Below are 13,699 nucleotides of genomic sequence, written 5' to 3'. Positions count from 1 at the left end.
GGATCTCATTGAGAGTTACAAGTATCACACAACTGCAGTAATCACCTCAAAAGTTTATGCAACAGAATACGAAGTTGAGAGTACAAACTTTGTACAGCCAAGTTAATTTTTTTTTTTTTGATTGTGTGATTTACATTGGTCAATTTTCAATAAATAATCATTGATTACTCATTTTTCCAGCTTTAAGTTACAAGTTGAAGTAGCAAATTTCTCCACGTCTGCACAAACAGAAATTACTGAAATGATAATAATACATTTGATTGCATGAATATTGCCTGATTTTAATAACCTGCATTGGCCACAGAAAGAAAAAAACAAACATTACTTGACCTCAAGATAATATATAAAAAGAAAAACCACACAATGTTCAGAACACAGTGACCCTACAAGCACAAGTCAGTATTTACAGCCACTTCAGAGCCAAACACAGATTCAGCCTGTCCCGTCCAGATTATAGCACATTGACTAGGATTTCATTCACTTCAGGTTTAAAGTAACCAGGTTCCTGTATTTTATGGAAAATAAATATGGATGTCATTAAAACTACAAGTCTAGGGTTGCGTAAGGCTTCTGCTCCATAATATTGAAAAGCGAAGGCATCAGATTGCAATAAGTAGGTCATTACTGAGTAATCCAAGACAGAAAGTTGCGGCCAACATCTCCAGTTTTGGATAAAACCAGATTATATTGCTTGGTGGTGGAACAAATTTGAAGTGAAGTGGTTGTTTCTGCAGAATTAGGAGACGATTTTGGTCTTTCTTTATTATTATCTTTGGTATTATTAAGCTGTGGGAAAAACTGTTACGTGTGGACTAGGCCTTAGTAATAAACTCATCAGGCACATGTCCATGTTGCAGCCATAACAAAACGATCCAAAGGATCCTGTCTTCCTGAGGTTGAATTGAAAGATTCATGACATGTTTAACTGTCTTTCCCCCACTGAAAACATATAATCTTTCTCCCTGGATGCATCTAACTGATCATCTTCTTACACTGTCCAGTGTGCTTCCTTCGACTCCACAGCTGTTTCAAAAGTAGCGGCTTTACTCCTGGTCCGAGTCCCAGTTTTTGTCGACATGAAAGGTGGCTGTCACGGGCAAATAAGAGGACTGGATAACTTAAAAAAAAGAAAAGAAAAAAAAGAAAAAAAAGGGTCAAACCGCGTGATGAGAGTGGATGGTTCTGTCTCCTGGGAGCCCGTCCAGCAACCGGAAGCAAGTGGGTTAAATGCTGCAGCCACAATTACTGTGTTGGAGTTGGAGTGCTGTCACAGCCTCCTGTCAGATGTGAAAATGTATGTTCGAGTGTGTGCGTATGTGTGTGTGTGTGTGTGTGTGTGTGTGTCTCTCTGTGTGTGAGTGTGTGATGTCTCTTGAAATTGCATTTGAACCTCAGGCAGTGAGGTGAGTATAATGAGATGGATAGCTGGGGTGTTGGCTGGAATTGAATTCCCTTCTGTGTCGATGTTGGATAAAACACACTGAAGGAGACAAAGAAATGTCTGTGCTTGAATGATTAATGTAAAACCCCATGCTTTTTTCTTTTTCTTTCACAAGACAGGGGTTTAGACTGACTGTTGCTCAAAGGGGTCATTTCACCAGTTGCAGGATTAGAATAAGTCAAACCTTTAAGTTAAATAAATTGTTCCCATGCTGTCAAGAACAAATCAAGAGTTTGGTTTTTCCCAACGTCGCCTGAATGGGCTTCGTCTGAATTTAGCAAAAACATTCACAGTTCCCAAATGAAATAACAAATGTATTGGTGGCAGTAGTTATACTTCTAATGCCTTCGATAAGTACTCAGTCCTGTTTCTCACCTTTCCTCCATGTCAAAGGATCTGATGCATGTCGGTGCTTTCTTAAGTTCGTCGCCACACACACACATTTACACACACCAGTTTGAGTTTTACAGAGAAAGAGCTTTTGTCCTTCTCTTTCCTTTTGTCATATGTACTACACTTCTTTTACATGTATCTGCCTGTCTCATGTTGCATGTCTGCCCTCTCTGAAATAATCCGCCTCACATTCACTCACACCCCAACACTGTGATCACACTGCACACACATCAGCGTCTTGGCTCTTCCTCCGACCCGTCCTTTCATGTTTCACATCAGTGGTTTTAGTCCTCTCCAGCAGAATCACTGTTTCATCTCTTAATAAAGTATGTTTGATCAGCCTGTCAGGAGGACTGGTGGAGGAGACATTCACTCCCACCCCCCCAAAAAACAAACAAAAAACAAAGCAGCATCGCCAGATGGTGGATGTCTTGCAGCTTCTCAGAAGCATGTGTGACCGAAGGCGTGTGGAGCCTATCAGTCATCTCCTGCTTGTATCTTCCCTGTTGCATGCGCTGGCGGTGAGTTTCCTGTGTGAGCCGTTATAGATCGCTGTCATGTCACAGCAGCGCTGCGATGGGGTGCATGAAGGGGCTGCTTCTCACTTTTAAATGTATCCGTAATCCGGCCCCTCCTTATCTGTCCAATTTGCTCCACATTTCCACTCGTACTCTTAGGTCCTCCTCCATTCACCCTATTGTTCCCTAAGCCCGTCTCACCACCATGGGGGGCAGAGCCGGACCTGACTCCCATCTGAGATCAGAACGTAGGCTCTCTTTCATCAATCAAATCTGAACTCAAAACCCACCCCAACCCATTTTTTATATTTTTATATTTGAAGAAGAGTGCCTTGGGTTTTTCTTCTTTTTCAAGACCCACCTGTTCAAACTTGCCGATTCACTTTGACCCTGCTACCTCTCTGCTCTAGCAAGGTTTTTATTCAATTGTTTCTTTATTTAATTCATTAATAATTAAAAAAGATGTCTTTTTCCATAAGGTGACCTTGGGTCTAGAAAGGTTCCAATAAATGAAATGTATGATGGTGATTATTATTATTAATTTAATCATATTATTAATAATAATATGATTAAATAAAATAAACGAAATGCTGACTAATTGAATTGTCTAAAAAGTAATTGACGGATTAGTCACCAGCCAAAATAATCATCAGTTGCAATCCTTCCACATAGCAAGATAGTAAAAAAAAAAACCTCCAATTGTTCATGCAGACCTTTGACTTCTAATGAAATAATGCTGGCCAACATTCAGACTCATTTCTGCTTAATATAATACTTCAGAACCGCAGCTTCTTCTTCATTCCAACTGTTCACAGCGGCTGCAGGATTTGCAGACGGCTGTTGCCCCGTGTGGAGTTGCAGTTGCCAGATTGTTCAGCTCTCTTCCCCGATGCTCTCCCACCTCTGAGTCAAGAGAGGGTGGTGCAGAATCCACCCTCTGCTGATAGTCTGGAACCGCCTGTAGGACTGTCCCACTCCCACAGAGCATGACCCCACCGCTCTGTGGAACTTGCAAATAGCTGTCTGTTTATTAATGAATCAATTCATGAATCACTTGAGTTGTGCTTCTGTAGAGACCTCTCTTTCACACAGCAGCTCAACAATTTCTCCATAGTGGATTGCATCCCATAAACTGTCAAAAAAGTAGTTCTTTAATCTCTGGTTTTCTTTACTTTGAAGCCTACACAGCTCCTCCAGGGAGTTGTGCTGTATCGAGAACAAAACTAAGCCGAACTTGAAACTAAGCAAGACATGGCCTGATCACATAGACGGAACTATAAATCATAACTTGCACCATTGATGTGCAGATATAAGAAACATGTCCAGCGACTCAAACTTATACGCTTGTATTAAGATATGCAAACATTTCTTGGCTCATGTTTGTCGAGGCAAAATGAGTGCAAATAAAAAATGTACGCTCCTTTTTCTTCTTCTCATCATATAAAGCTTTTTAACTTTTCTTTTTGACTATAACAGTGTACCTTTTGCGCTCCCTGCGCCCAAACATTGCAACGTTTTGCCATTTTCCTAATGTAATGTCACTTTATTGAGTGGCATTGAGCTTTGCTCGTAACTCGACTGAAACACACTTTTGTCAAAAAGTGAACACTTTTCCCATAATTGTCCTTTGTGTCGAAGCTGCATGGCCATAGTATCAGGTTGTTAAGTAGGTTCCAGGTTTCTCCCAGCCCTCGGCGTCTGAAATTTTACCCTGCATTATTGTAAAAACACTGGCCTGCTCCTTTTGTGTCCAAAGCATGTGAAGAATGCACTCCTGATGCAGCAGTGATGTGTATCCCTCCAGGGAGGGTGCCGACGGGGGAATATGGGCGATGCTGGGGTCTCGGTGTGAATTGGATGTCAACAGCCTCTGTGTACATGTTTGTGTAAGATGAGGAATGGTTCAGCATCGGGGCGTTGTTCGAGATCGGGCCGCGGCTCTTGTTTATTCACCGGACCTGTGTGAGTCATCGCACTGAAGCAAACCTAACAGCAACATGTCATATCAAGACTTCGCCCAGCTCTCAGCCCCGCGCCTGATTCCTCCTCACTGTGCAGATTGCCAACTGTTGTTATTGTCTTCCAGTGTTGTTATTAACGTCCACATTCCTGAACATAGTGTCATATAATCAGTGAATTTGGCCGTACTCATTGACCCCATGGGTAAAAAAAATTGGTGAACATGATGAGTAGCAGACTTAGTTTCACTTCTCCAACGTCACATATTAGGAACCTTTGCGTTCTTATAAATGCCTCAGCTAAACCGGGCGATGCCCAGAGTGTGGCCTGAGGCATGTTGGCATTAGTGACACAGTGTTGACTCCATCAGCCTCGGTCAGAGTGTGATAGGGCCACGGTTTCATTTAGTGTTTCATAGCTAAGGCTGGACAATGTGGAGAAACTTTGCAGTTATCAACATGTCCAACATTAGCATTTCAAAAGCAATGTTAAAAAGTGCAATGAATGATGATGTATTATACTTCTTTGAATGCATTCACAGTGGATGTGATTTGGATTATGAATGAGGTAATGCATGGCTTTAACGTTCAGATAAGGTCTGCATTTGTCTTCAGAGGGAAGAGCAGGCGAGCTGATCTCACAGAGGTAGGAAGTGGCCAGAGAAGCAGAATACTCATCGCCTACTGAATGATGAGTTGATGCTACGTTTTCTGTGTCTGTCTGTCTCTCACTCGCCGCATGTTTGTCGAATCACCACGGTAGCGGTTTGTTTGTTGTGTGACCTGAAAGTGGTTGTCTGGCTGTCCAGTTTGTTGTTAGATTGTTGAGTGAAAGAAAGAAAGAAAAGACCCACAATGGTTAGTTGGTATCCCTAGACAAGATGGAAAAGAATTTGACCATAGTGGCATGTCGAACCAAAATTTGTTCTGTAATTAATTCACAGGTATCTTCAGTCTTGCACAGAGGCGTCACTAGACTTAAGACTCTACTGGGGCATGGATAATACATGCGAAAAAAGATTTTTGCATAATCAGATTATGTTGTTGACTGGATCTTTCATTTACCACCTGAATGAACTGATGCGTTTGGCCCAGCTGTGAAATTTACTCCAGACTTGAAAACCAGTACTGGTGAAAGCAAAAAGGAAGAGCAATGAATCTTTGTGAAATATTTATTGTAAGCTACTAACCACCACCATTAATGCACTGTTTCAGGCTGATAGTCAACTCACTGAAATTGGGTCTCACTCTCATCACCAATTTGGGTTTTCCACCCTTATTATGTTAGCTACTTCTAACAACAGTCACTATCTGTACTGCTAATGTTAATTTGGTTGTCTTGATACGTTTATGACGTTGACGTCATAAACACAGGTTGATGTTGCCTAGCTCGGGGCTTACCTGTCATTTCTCCTTGCTGTTTTATTGCTGCTGCAAGCACATTACTTTCTGATATCCATCTACAGGAGTAATTGATTATAGTGTTTGAGTCAAATAAAAATCAAAATGATGTATGATATTATATAAGTATTCAGCAAGTTGTTATGGGATTACATTACGTACCTTTAGTCACTCAGCTGCTAGACAGAGCTTTCTTTCTGTACATGTGGATTGATTATTATATTACATAGTTATGTGCCATTTCTATGTATACTTGTCCAAAGTGATTTTTTTTTTATATACATTTTTTTTACCGGTGAAATTCAGACTGGGGCACTGCAGATCAATACTGGGCCAGGTGCCCCAGTAAAAATATGTTTGGCGACGCCGACGGTCTTGCAGTCAGTCATTCTGTTTGTTTAAAGGGTGAAAAGTCATCACTGAATGTGGACCAGAGAAAGCAAAGTGTTGTCTGAGGAGACTAGAAAGAACATTTAAGACGAGCATGTCAAAAGTAAAGACTAAAAGACCATCTTCAAGCAGATTGATGTTACTGTGACCGCAGTTGAACATTTCATTTGGACATTTAGGGTCCACAGGACTGTTGTCAATTTCCGTGGACACAAGAGGAACATTGATGGCAAATATAATAGAAGGCTAATCTGAATTGAGCCCAGAGCAACTCCCAAAGAGTTGTGTGTATATGTGTATGTACATGTACCACATTCCCTGTAGAAGTGAGAACTTAACAGATGGAGGTGCTACTCCAGCACTAGGAAGTTCTCCCGGAGACGGGTGTTACCAAGTAAAAGCGGTTCACATGTGGTATGCTATATCTGCAGACTTCCCTCAGGGTTCAGCTGTGTTGCGCTCCGTGTGCATGTGTTTGCATAAAATGGATATGACACCACATTATGAGCTGAAGGGCCGATTTAGGCTGGCACAGAGGGCCAGCTGGACAATCATGGACATTAGAGGTCTCCACCTCCCAGGCATTTGTATCTGGCTTTTCTGCAACCTGACATTACTGCAGAAGGATGCCTCCGCCCCACCCGTTATCTACCACAGCATAAAACCAATACTATAATCTCATCCACTGGCCAGTAGTCCAGACCAAAGCTATGTCTGTCCTCTGCAACTTCAGCAAACCTTTTTTTCTCTTGTATACAGTTGCTGCAGCTCAGTTTGTTGATGACAACAAATAGGGTTAACATGTTTAATACATCACAAAGAATAGCGATGATAACAACACTGTCTGTGTTGTTGTGAGATCCAGAATTTACAGTCAAATTTCATTGAAATATGATCCATAAAAACAAATACTTTGAAAAATGGTAAATATGTTTCTGTGTGATGTTGTTTATCAGCTATAAACTGTTGCCAGGTATCAAGGTATTCAGTTACTGGTATGTGTAGTCGGAAATGTCTCACTAATACGTGTCTCTTTGTGTTTCAGTCGGTGGTGAAAACTGGACGTTTGCTCATCAGCCATGAGGCACCAATAACAGGAGGCTTCGCTGCTGAAATCAGCTCCACAGTCCAGGTGAGTGTGTGCACGTGTTGACCTCTCTAGTGGGGCGTGTGAGTCCATGTCTGTCAGTGTTGACAACTTCCCATCAACTTCCACATGGTTGATGGGATTTTTTAGACTCTTTGACTCCCTCAGAGATCCTGGTCTTGTTAGTTGGCTTTGGTTTTGTCCATAAAAGTTCCACTTTGTAATAAAGCTCAAAAAGCCTCTTGCAGAAAATACCACAGCGTTGGTTTTCAGTCTGCGAGACCTGCCTTCTCAGGGTTTGTACGGGTGATTCGAGGAGAGGCACAGCAGTAAGATTTGAGGAAAAAAAGAGGGAAAAAAAAGGTGTTTCAGGTGAAAGTGGTTGTGATGCAGCTCAAGAAACATCCTAATCAAAGCACTGTTCTTTTTTTTTTTTTGAATTTATATATTTTATTTCGAACATAAGCACAAAACATAAATAAATAAAACAGCAGAGCAATAAATCAATAAAATAAAAAAGAACAATAATAATCACTAAATAATAAATGTACCATTGTAAACAAAATAGACGCGAATTAAAAAATATAATAGCTAATGTGTTATGCTCGAAAAGGGCATAAGAAGGAAAAAACCTATTAACTCCTACCCCTTGAACTCAATACTATTTTTTCCAGTTGGACCCTCGTTATTAAATATGAAAGAAAAAAAACTTAGACATATTTAAAGGTTGCACAAATTAATAATAAGAATTGTGGTATACCTGAGTATTAATTACCTGAGTCCCTGTATTCATCTATACATAAAAGCATACATTATTTACAATGTGAATTTATATACACCCGTGTACTATCTTATTCATTACAAATATTCTTATGATATTTCCACACACATTAAAGCATACATATACACGTCTAGTTGTTTCTGTTTATACATGTATTGATACACGTTTCAAGATACATATATAGACATATATATATACACCCCCACCCAGCACCCCCCGGGACAGAACAAGAACAGGACCAGGAATCCCCCGTCCCGACTGGCCAGCACAAAGCACCGGACCAACACCCGTATCTGGGCCCCCCACAGAAACACCCGAGAGCCATTCTGTAAAGGTCCCTTGAATGTAAAACCAGGCTTGCCTTGCCACGGTCAAATAAAGGTAGTTTGGCAAGTGAGATGGACGTGCAGTGAAATACAAATCCTATTGCCACCTCCATTATATGCAAATTTCACAGTTTAAATATTCAGCTGAAAAATGACCCAATTCAAAAACCTTAATTGTGAACGAAACACATCATGTTGACTCATTTGGATACGCCTCCAGACTCAGCAAACGTTAGCCAACTTTCCGCTGAGCTTAGCAGTATGAGACTGCCGACTCCGGAGCACAGTTGATGTGTCAACAACAAAATGCGCGGACTTTCCACAATCTTCCAAAAGAACTAAATCGTGAACACACATGCCTGACGGTTGTCTATATCAGGATGCTGGGGTTCTACACATCCGAATCAGCTTTATTGTTAATAAGTACAGTGACACTTCTTATCTCTTATCTCCGACCCGGAGCCAGTCGCGGTGTATCATAACCAAGGGAATGCACCCGGCGTGGACTAGCCTGCGCTGGGGAGAGGTTCTGCAAGGGTGGCTGTCTGTTACCCACCCCCACCCCCCACCCCTATTCCAACCATATTGGTTTCAAAACAACCACAACCTGTACAAACCTATAAACTATGAACCCAATGCAGAGTCAGTTAGCACGTGGCTAAAGCAGCCACTTTTGAACACAACCTCATGTAAAAACCAACATTTTGAGTTTAACCTGGGGCTAAGCTTGACATTGAACCTGATTTCACACCTCAGACAATATGCTGACTAGCATCTGTGAAATACGTGGAAGTACTACAGCCTCAGAAAAAAACATGTGGCAGGAAGGAGCAAGCATTCATCTTAAGTGATTGACGCACCTAATGATCTTGAAAAGACACAGATGTTTATTGCATGCAACAAATCACTTGCATCTCACGCATCCTTTTCCTTTTGTATTTTATTTGTGTTGAAAGCGACAAGGAGTGTTTGAGTTATTTACCCTGAGTCCTTGTATTCATCTATACTTAAAAGCAGACATTTGCTGCTTATGCAAGGGAACTTTGGAAGTCAGCGTGCCAAAAAGTTGAGCTTAGCTCAACCTAAGGCAAATAATGGGGTTCAGCACAAGGCTGTTATCCAACCAACGTAGGCATGGCTCTCTGTGTCGTTGCATTTTTGAAGCTTCAGGTCCATTGCTCGAGTGGTTGTATCGGAGTGTGAAGATGAATTCTCGTAACAAACTGTGAAGGAAAAACTAATTGTGGCTGTAGCAGGTTTCTCTTTGTTCTATGATCTTTCATGGCCTATCAGGACAGTGAGTGGATGAATGAAACTTGGAGGAAGGTGCAGGAGGTTGTTGGTGTTGTCCCTCTACAACTATAAATTCAAGCAGGAATATTCATTGTTTTATTGATCCAATGCATGAAAAGTTAAAAACTAGATGCAAAAGAAGTGGTAAAGTACATGCCTCCACACGACAAAATAGGGGGAGTTTTGCAACTGCACGTGGAATTGTTCTTGTACAGTGGACATGCGGCCTTACTTACCAGTCTGAAACATTCATTTCCGATCTCTGAGTGACTGACTGTAGCTGTCTACCTCCATAGATAGCTACGGATAACTTCACTGAGTGAAATTAGTCAGTTTTGACCAATTTCTACCGTGGACATGTAGCTTCGCTGTAAACAGACCAATGAGCACATCATTTGGTCAAATCAACATTATTGTCTCTATAAAGAGCTCAGAAAACTAATTTAAATAAATAAATGCATTCAATGGGACTGTTAATTTCACATCAAACATGCTTGGCTTGCTGTGATCTAAATAATTTGAGTTTGTACATTTCTTCCTTGCTAAGTTTCTTTTCACATAAATGTGCATAAAAGTTCTGCTTTTAAAATCACCTTTCTAACATTATCTAGGTTCCACAAAAGCGTTAAAATGTCAACTAGTTGATACTGCATTTCATGTTTTATACACAGGCTCTCTATATATTATGTAGTGCATAGATTTTGCAGTCGTACCCCAAGGAAGATATTTGGGACACTGAGGTTCAGGACACTTAAACACTAGTTCAGGCTGGGTATCAACCTCCTGACCTTCCAGCTGGAAGACGACCTAATCTAGCCACTGATCCCATGCCATCCAATCGTCAGTGGATTGGTTGTTATCCCGTTAATTATTTGTCCGTATTCATCACTCATGCCAAATCATTTAGTTTGAATCTAGAGCGCAGTTGCTGTTGGAAAGGACCATTCTGATGTCGTGAAGCCAACACCATTAACACATGGTTTACCTTGGCGTTAAACCTGCAGTTTTACTCATAACACAGTATATAAAATGATGTGATTCCAGACCTTTGGTCCTATTTTGTTGTTATGCATTTTCACTGGGAAGAGTTTTCCACATGTTTTCCATCAAAACACTCTGTTTTTGCAGATCATGTTCCAATTGTCTGTTTTACATTTGAGTGCAATTACGGTGTTGAAATGAACCACACCAGATAAACTTGAGTTTGTTGTATAGATTTAGATAAACATGGGATAACATGGGTAAGTCTCATAATAGTTGGAAAGAATTTCTATTAGGCTTTTGATGAAAATCTTTCAATATTTTCCTTTATATACTGGTTCAGTTGCTTGACTGTGAAGTGGAGAAACAGTCTCAAGAACGTTGTTATTGCTGCCAGTGAATGTTATTGGAATCCAGCTGAAGGACTTGTGGTCACTCTGGAAGAAGTGATGGGCCAGTCGCTCTGTCACTAGCTTAGCTGAGGTTTAGAGATCAACCCTGTGTTAAAACTCGCGTGTGATGTCATGTGACATGTTAAACCCCACTGCACTGTCATTTGCATCAGTGGTTTAACCTGCAGCTGAGATTTAAACACTGTGACAGTACTACTATTATGCCATTTTTCAAAATATTTTTATCCTTGTGCTGTCAGGTTGTTAAATGCTGTTTATCTTTAGGTTTGTTTCTTTGTGACTTTACTTTTTTAAACCGCCATATGTGGCAAAAGATGGGATTCCAGGCACTGATCTGCCGTCAACTACAGCCCCAATTCCAAAAACGTTGGGATGCTGCATAAAATGTCAAAAGAAAAACCTGATTGCAGTCATTTACAAATCTCATAAACGCATGTTTTACTTCTAGTAGAACGTAAACAACATATCAGATGTTGAAACAGATATATTTTCCCATTTCATGGAAAATATTAGTTGTTTTTGAATTTGGTGGCATCATCACATCTCAAAAAGGTTGGAGCAGGGAGCTGGAATAGTAATTGGCACAAATGTTTGACAACTGATTTGGTGAAATGACGTCAGGTCAATAACATGAAAAATTGGCATTTCAGAGAAGCAGAGCCTCACAGATGTAAAGATTTGGGGCAATGCTCTTTTAAAATGATCCAAGCTTCTTACCAGCTTAGTGGCAAAGTCTGCATGTCTGATGGTATGGGGTTGCATTAGTGCCTAGCCTGTGGGCAGCTGACACATCTGGAAAGAAACCATCAATCCTGAATAGTACATGGATGTTTTAAAGCAACATATACTCCCATCCAGACAATTTCTCTTTCTGGGAGGCTTTGCATATTTCAGCAAGACAATGCTAGACCCCATACTGCATCTGTAACAACAGCATGGCTTTGCAGGAGAATAGTCCAGGTGGTGACCTGACCTGCCTGCAGTCCAGACCTTTCCCCGATAGAAAACTCATAGAGCATCATGACACCTGCATCTCATGTATATGTTGATTTTGTTCTATTGGGAATAAAATATGGGTTTATTGGATGTTCATATCATTGCGTTCTATTTTTTGTTCACATTTCACACAGCATCCCAACTTTTTGAGAATTGGGCCTGTCAAGTGTGCTACTATTATAAGTGATCTATTTCTATCATATCATTCATTTTTATTTATACTTAGAAGTCTGTTTAACTGATTAACTTAACTTAACTGATTAACTTTTTCAAGATAAATACAAATTCCTGAACTGGACAAATCTGCAGAGCGACGGGGGAATTATACTTCCAATTACCGGTAGTTTGTGTTGGTGTTGTATCATAGAAATTGTTTATGTAAAATGTTGAAATTCCAATAGCTCAGATGATAGAGGTCCTAAAAAAATGCACAGAAAAAGAAGGGATAACACATACAGTACTTGCAATGAAATATCTGAGTCGGGATGTAGGGATTGATATTATCCCTTTACGCAGAGACAAGCCAAAATAGGTCTTAACCACAAAGTGATACTATAGATACGTATTTTGACTTTACTGTAGATCTTGCCAGACTACCATCACATATGGAACTTTATTGATTTGTATTAATCAATTTTAGTACTATATAATACCTATATAATATTCCACCAAAAGAAAAGACTGATGAGTTAAATGTGGCCCATGGTGACAATATTTCACTGCCCAAGTTGCAACATTAAGATTTGGTCTGAGTGGCATCATGTCAGTCATATGTCTAAAAAAACTATTCTTTTCAAAGAAAGATGGGTTAAACTATAAAAAAGCTTGATGTTTTGTATCACTAGTTCATATTTGGTGGAGCCAAGTCTCTGTTAATTTCCAGATGTGTGTCCTGTTTCTGGAGTCAGTGCACATTCAGACTATGTAGAACAAATTTATAAAACTCTTCACCAACGTCCAACATGGTAAATCTTTTGATGAGTGGACTCACTTTAAAAGAAAATGAAAACCAATCCGTACGGGAGCTTCTTTCCCATTAATCTGCAGAGCTGTACAGAGGATGTTTTACGTTGATGTATTTCCTCTGTCATTGTGGATATGGTGGGTCTAACTAACCATGTAAGGTTTACCAAGAATTACTTTTGCCTGGACACTATAATTGAGACATGCCAGAGACTGCTGATGACAAATTCTCAGCTAAATGTGATTCATTACTGGATAAAACGCCCTCTTCTCATCCTAATTGCATCCACTTTTACATGGCAAAATAATTATCTTTCATAAGAGGGTTGTTCTTACCGTAACATCGAAAGCGACTCTCAGTGAGCAATTTGCCTCTCCACAACAACAACTCTCTCCTTTTATGTTTGCGTCTTCAAAAGACATCTGACTGACTGTGTGTGGGATGCAGTTTGTGTTCCCCTCAACAGTTCCTTGTTAATGTGCCTGATTTGGGGCTGTCAGATCAGTGAATTGATCCTCTTCGTGTTTGCTGTCATTCAGATCTTGCTTTCTACCCATTTGTGAAGGCCATGCATGGTCAGTGAGTCATCCCTCTTGTTCCCATGCTTTTACGCTGTGTGCAAATAATTGAAATTGTTGGTGTTTTCACTGACTGCACTGATGTGGATTTTTCACATGGCTTCGGATGGTTTGGGTGCTTTTGCTCCAAAGAAACCCCCAACGTTCAAATCGTTGTTGTTGAGTCGTGCTTTGAAAGG

At 40.4% G+C, this 13,699-nt stretch overlaps 1 protein-coding gene across 1 annotated transcript in view; it reads left to right on the top strand.

Annotated features, from left to right (window-relative positions):
• The window catches only part of bckdhb (branched chain keto acid dehydrogenase E1 subunit beta), a 96,907-nt gene that overhangs the window by 58,006 nt on the left and 25,202 nt on the right, over positions 1–13,699 (top strand). Inside the window, exon 9 of the mRNA XM_061718215.1 lies at positions 7,147–7,233. Coding sequence (XP_061574199.1) covers positions 7,147–7,233 — 87 coding nt within the window. The remainder of the gene's footprint in view (positions 1–7,146; positions 7,234–13,699) is intronic.

This window comes from Cololabis saira, chromosome 3 (assembly GCF_033807715.1).
Source record: "Cololabis saira isolate AMF1-May2022 chromosome 3, fColSai1.1, whole genome shotgun sequence".
NCBI classification, from domain to species: Eukaryota; Metazoa; Chordata; class Actinopteri; order Beloniformes; family Belonidae; genus Cololabis; species Cololabis saira.
The sequence above is the reverse complement of the archived record's forward strand: the minus strand, read 5'-3'. Positions and strand labels throughout refer to the sequence as shown.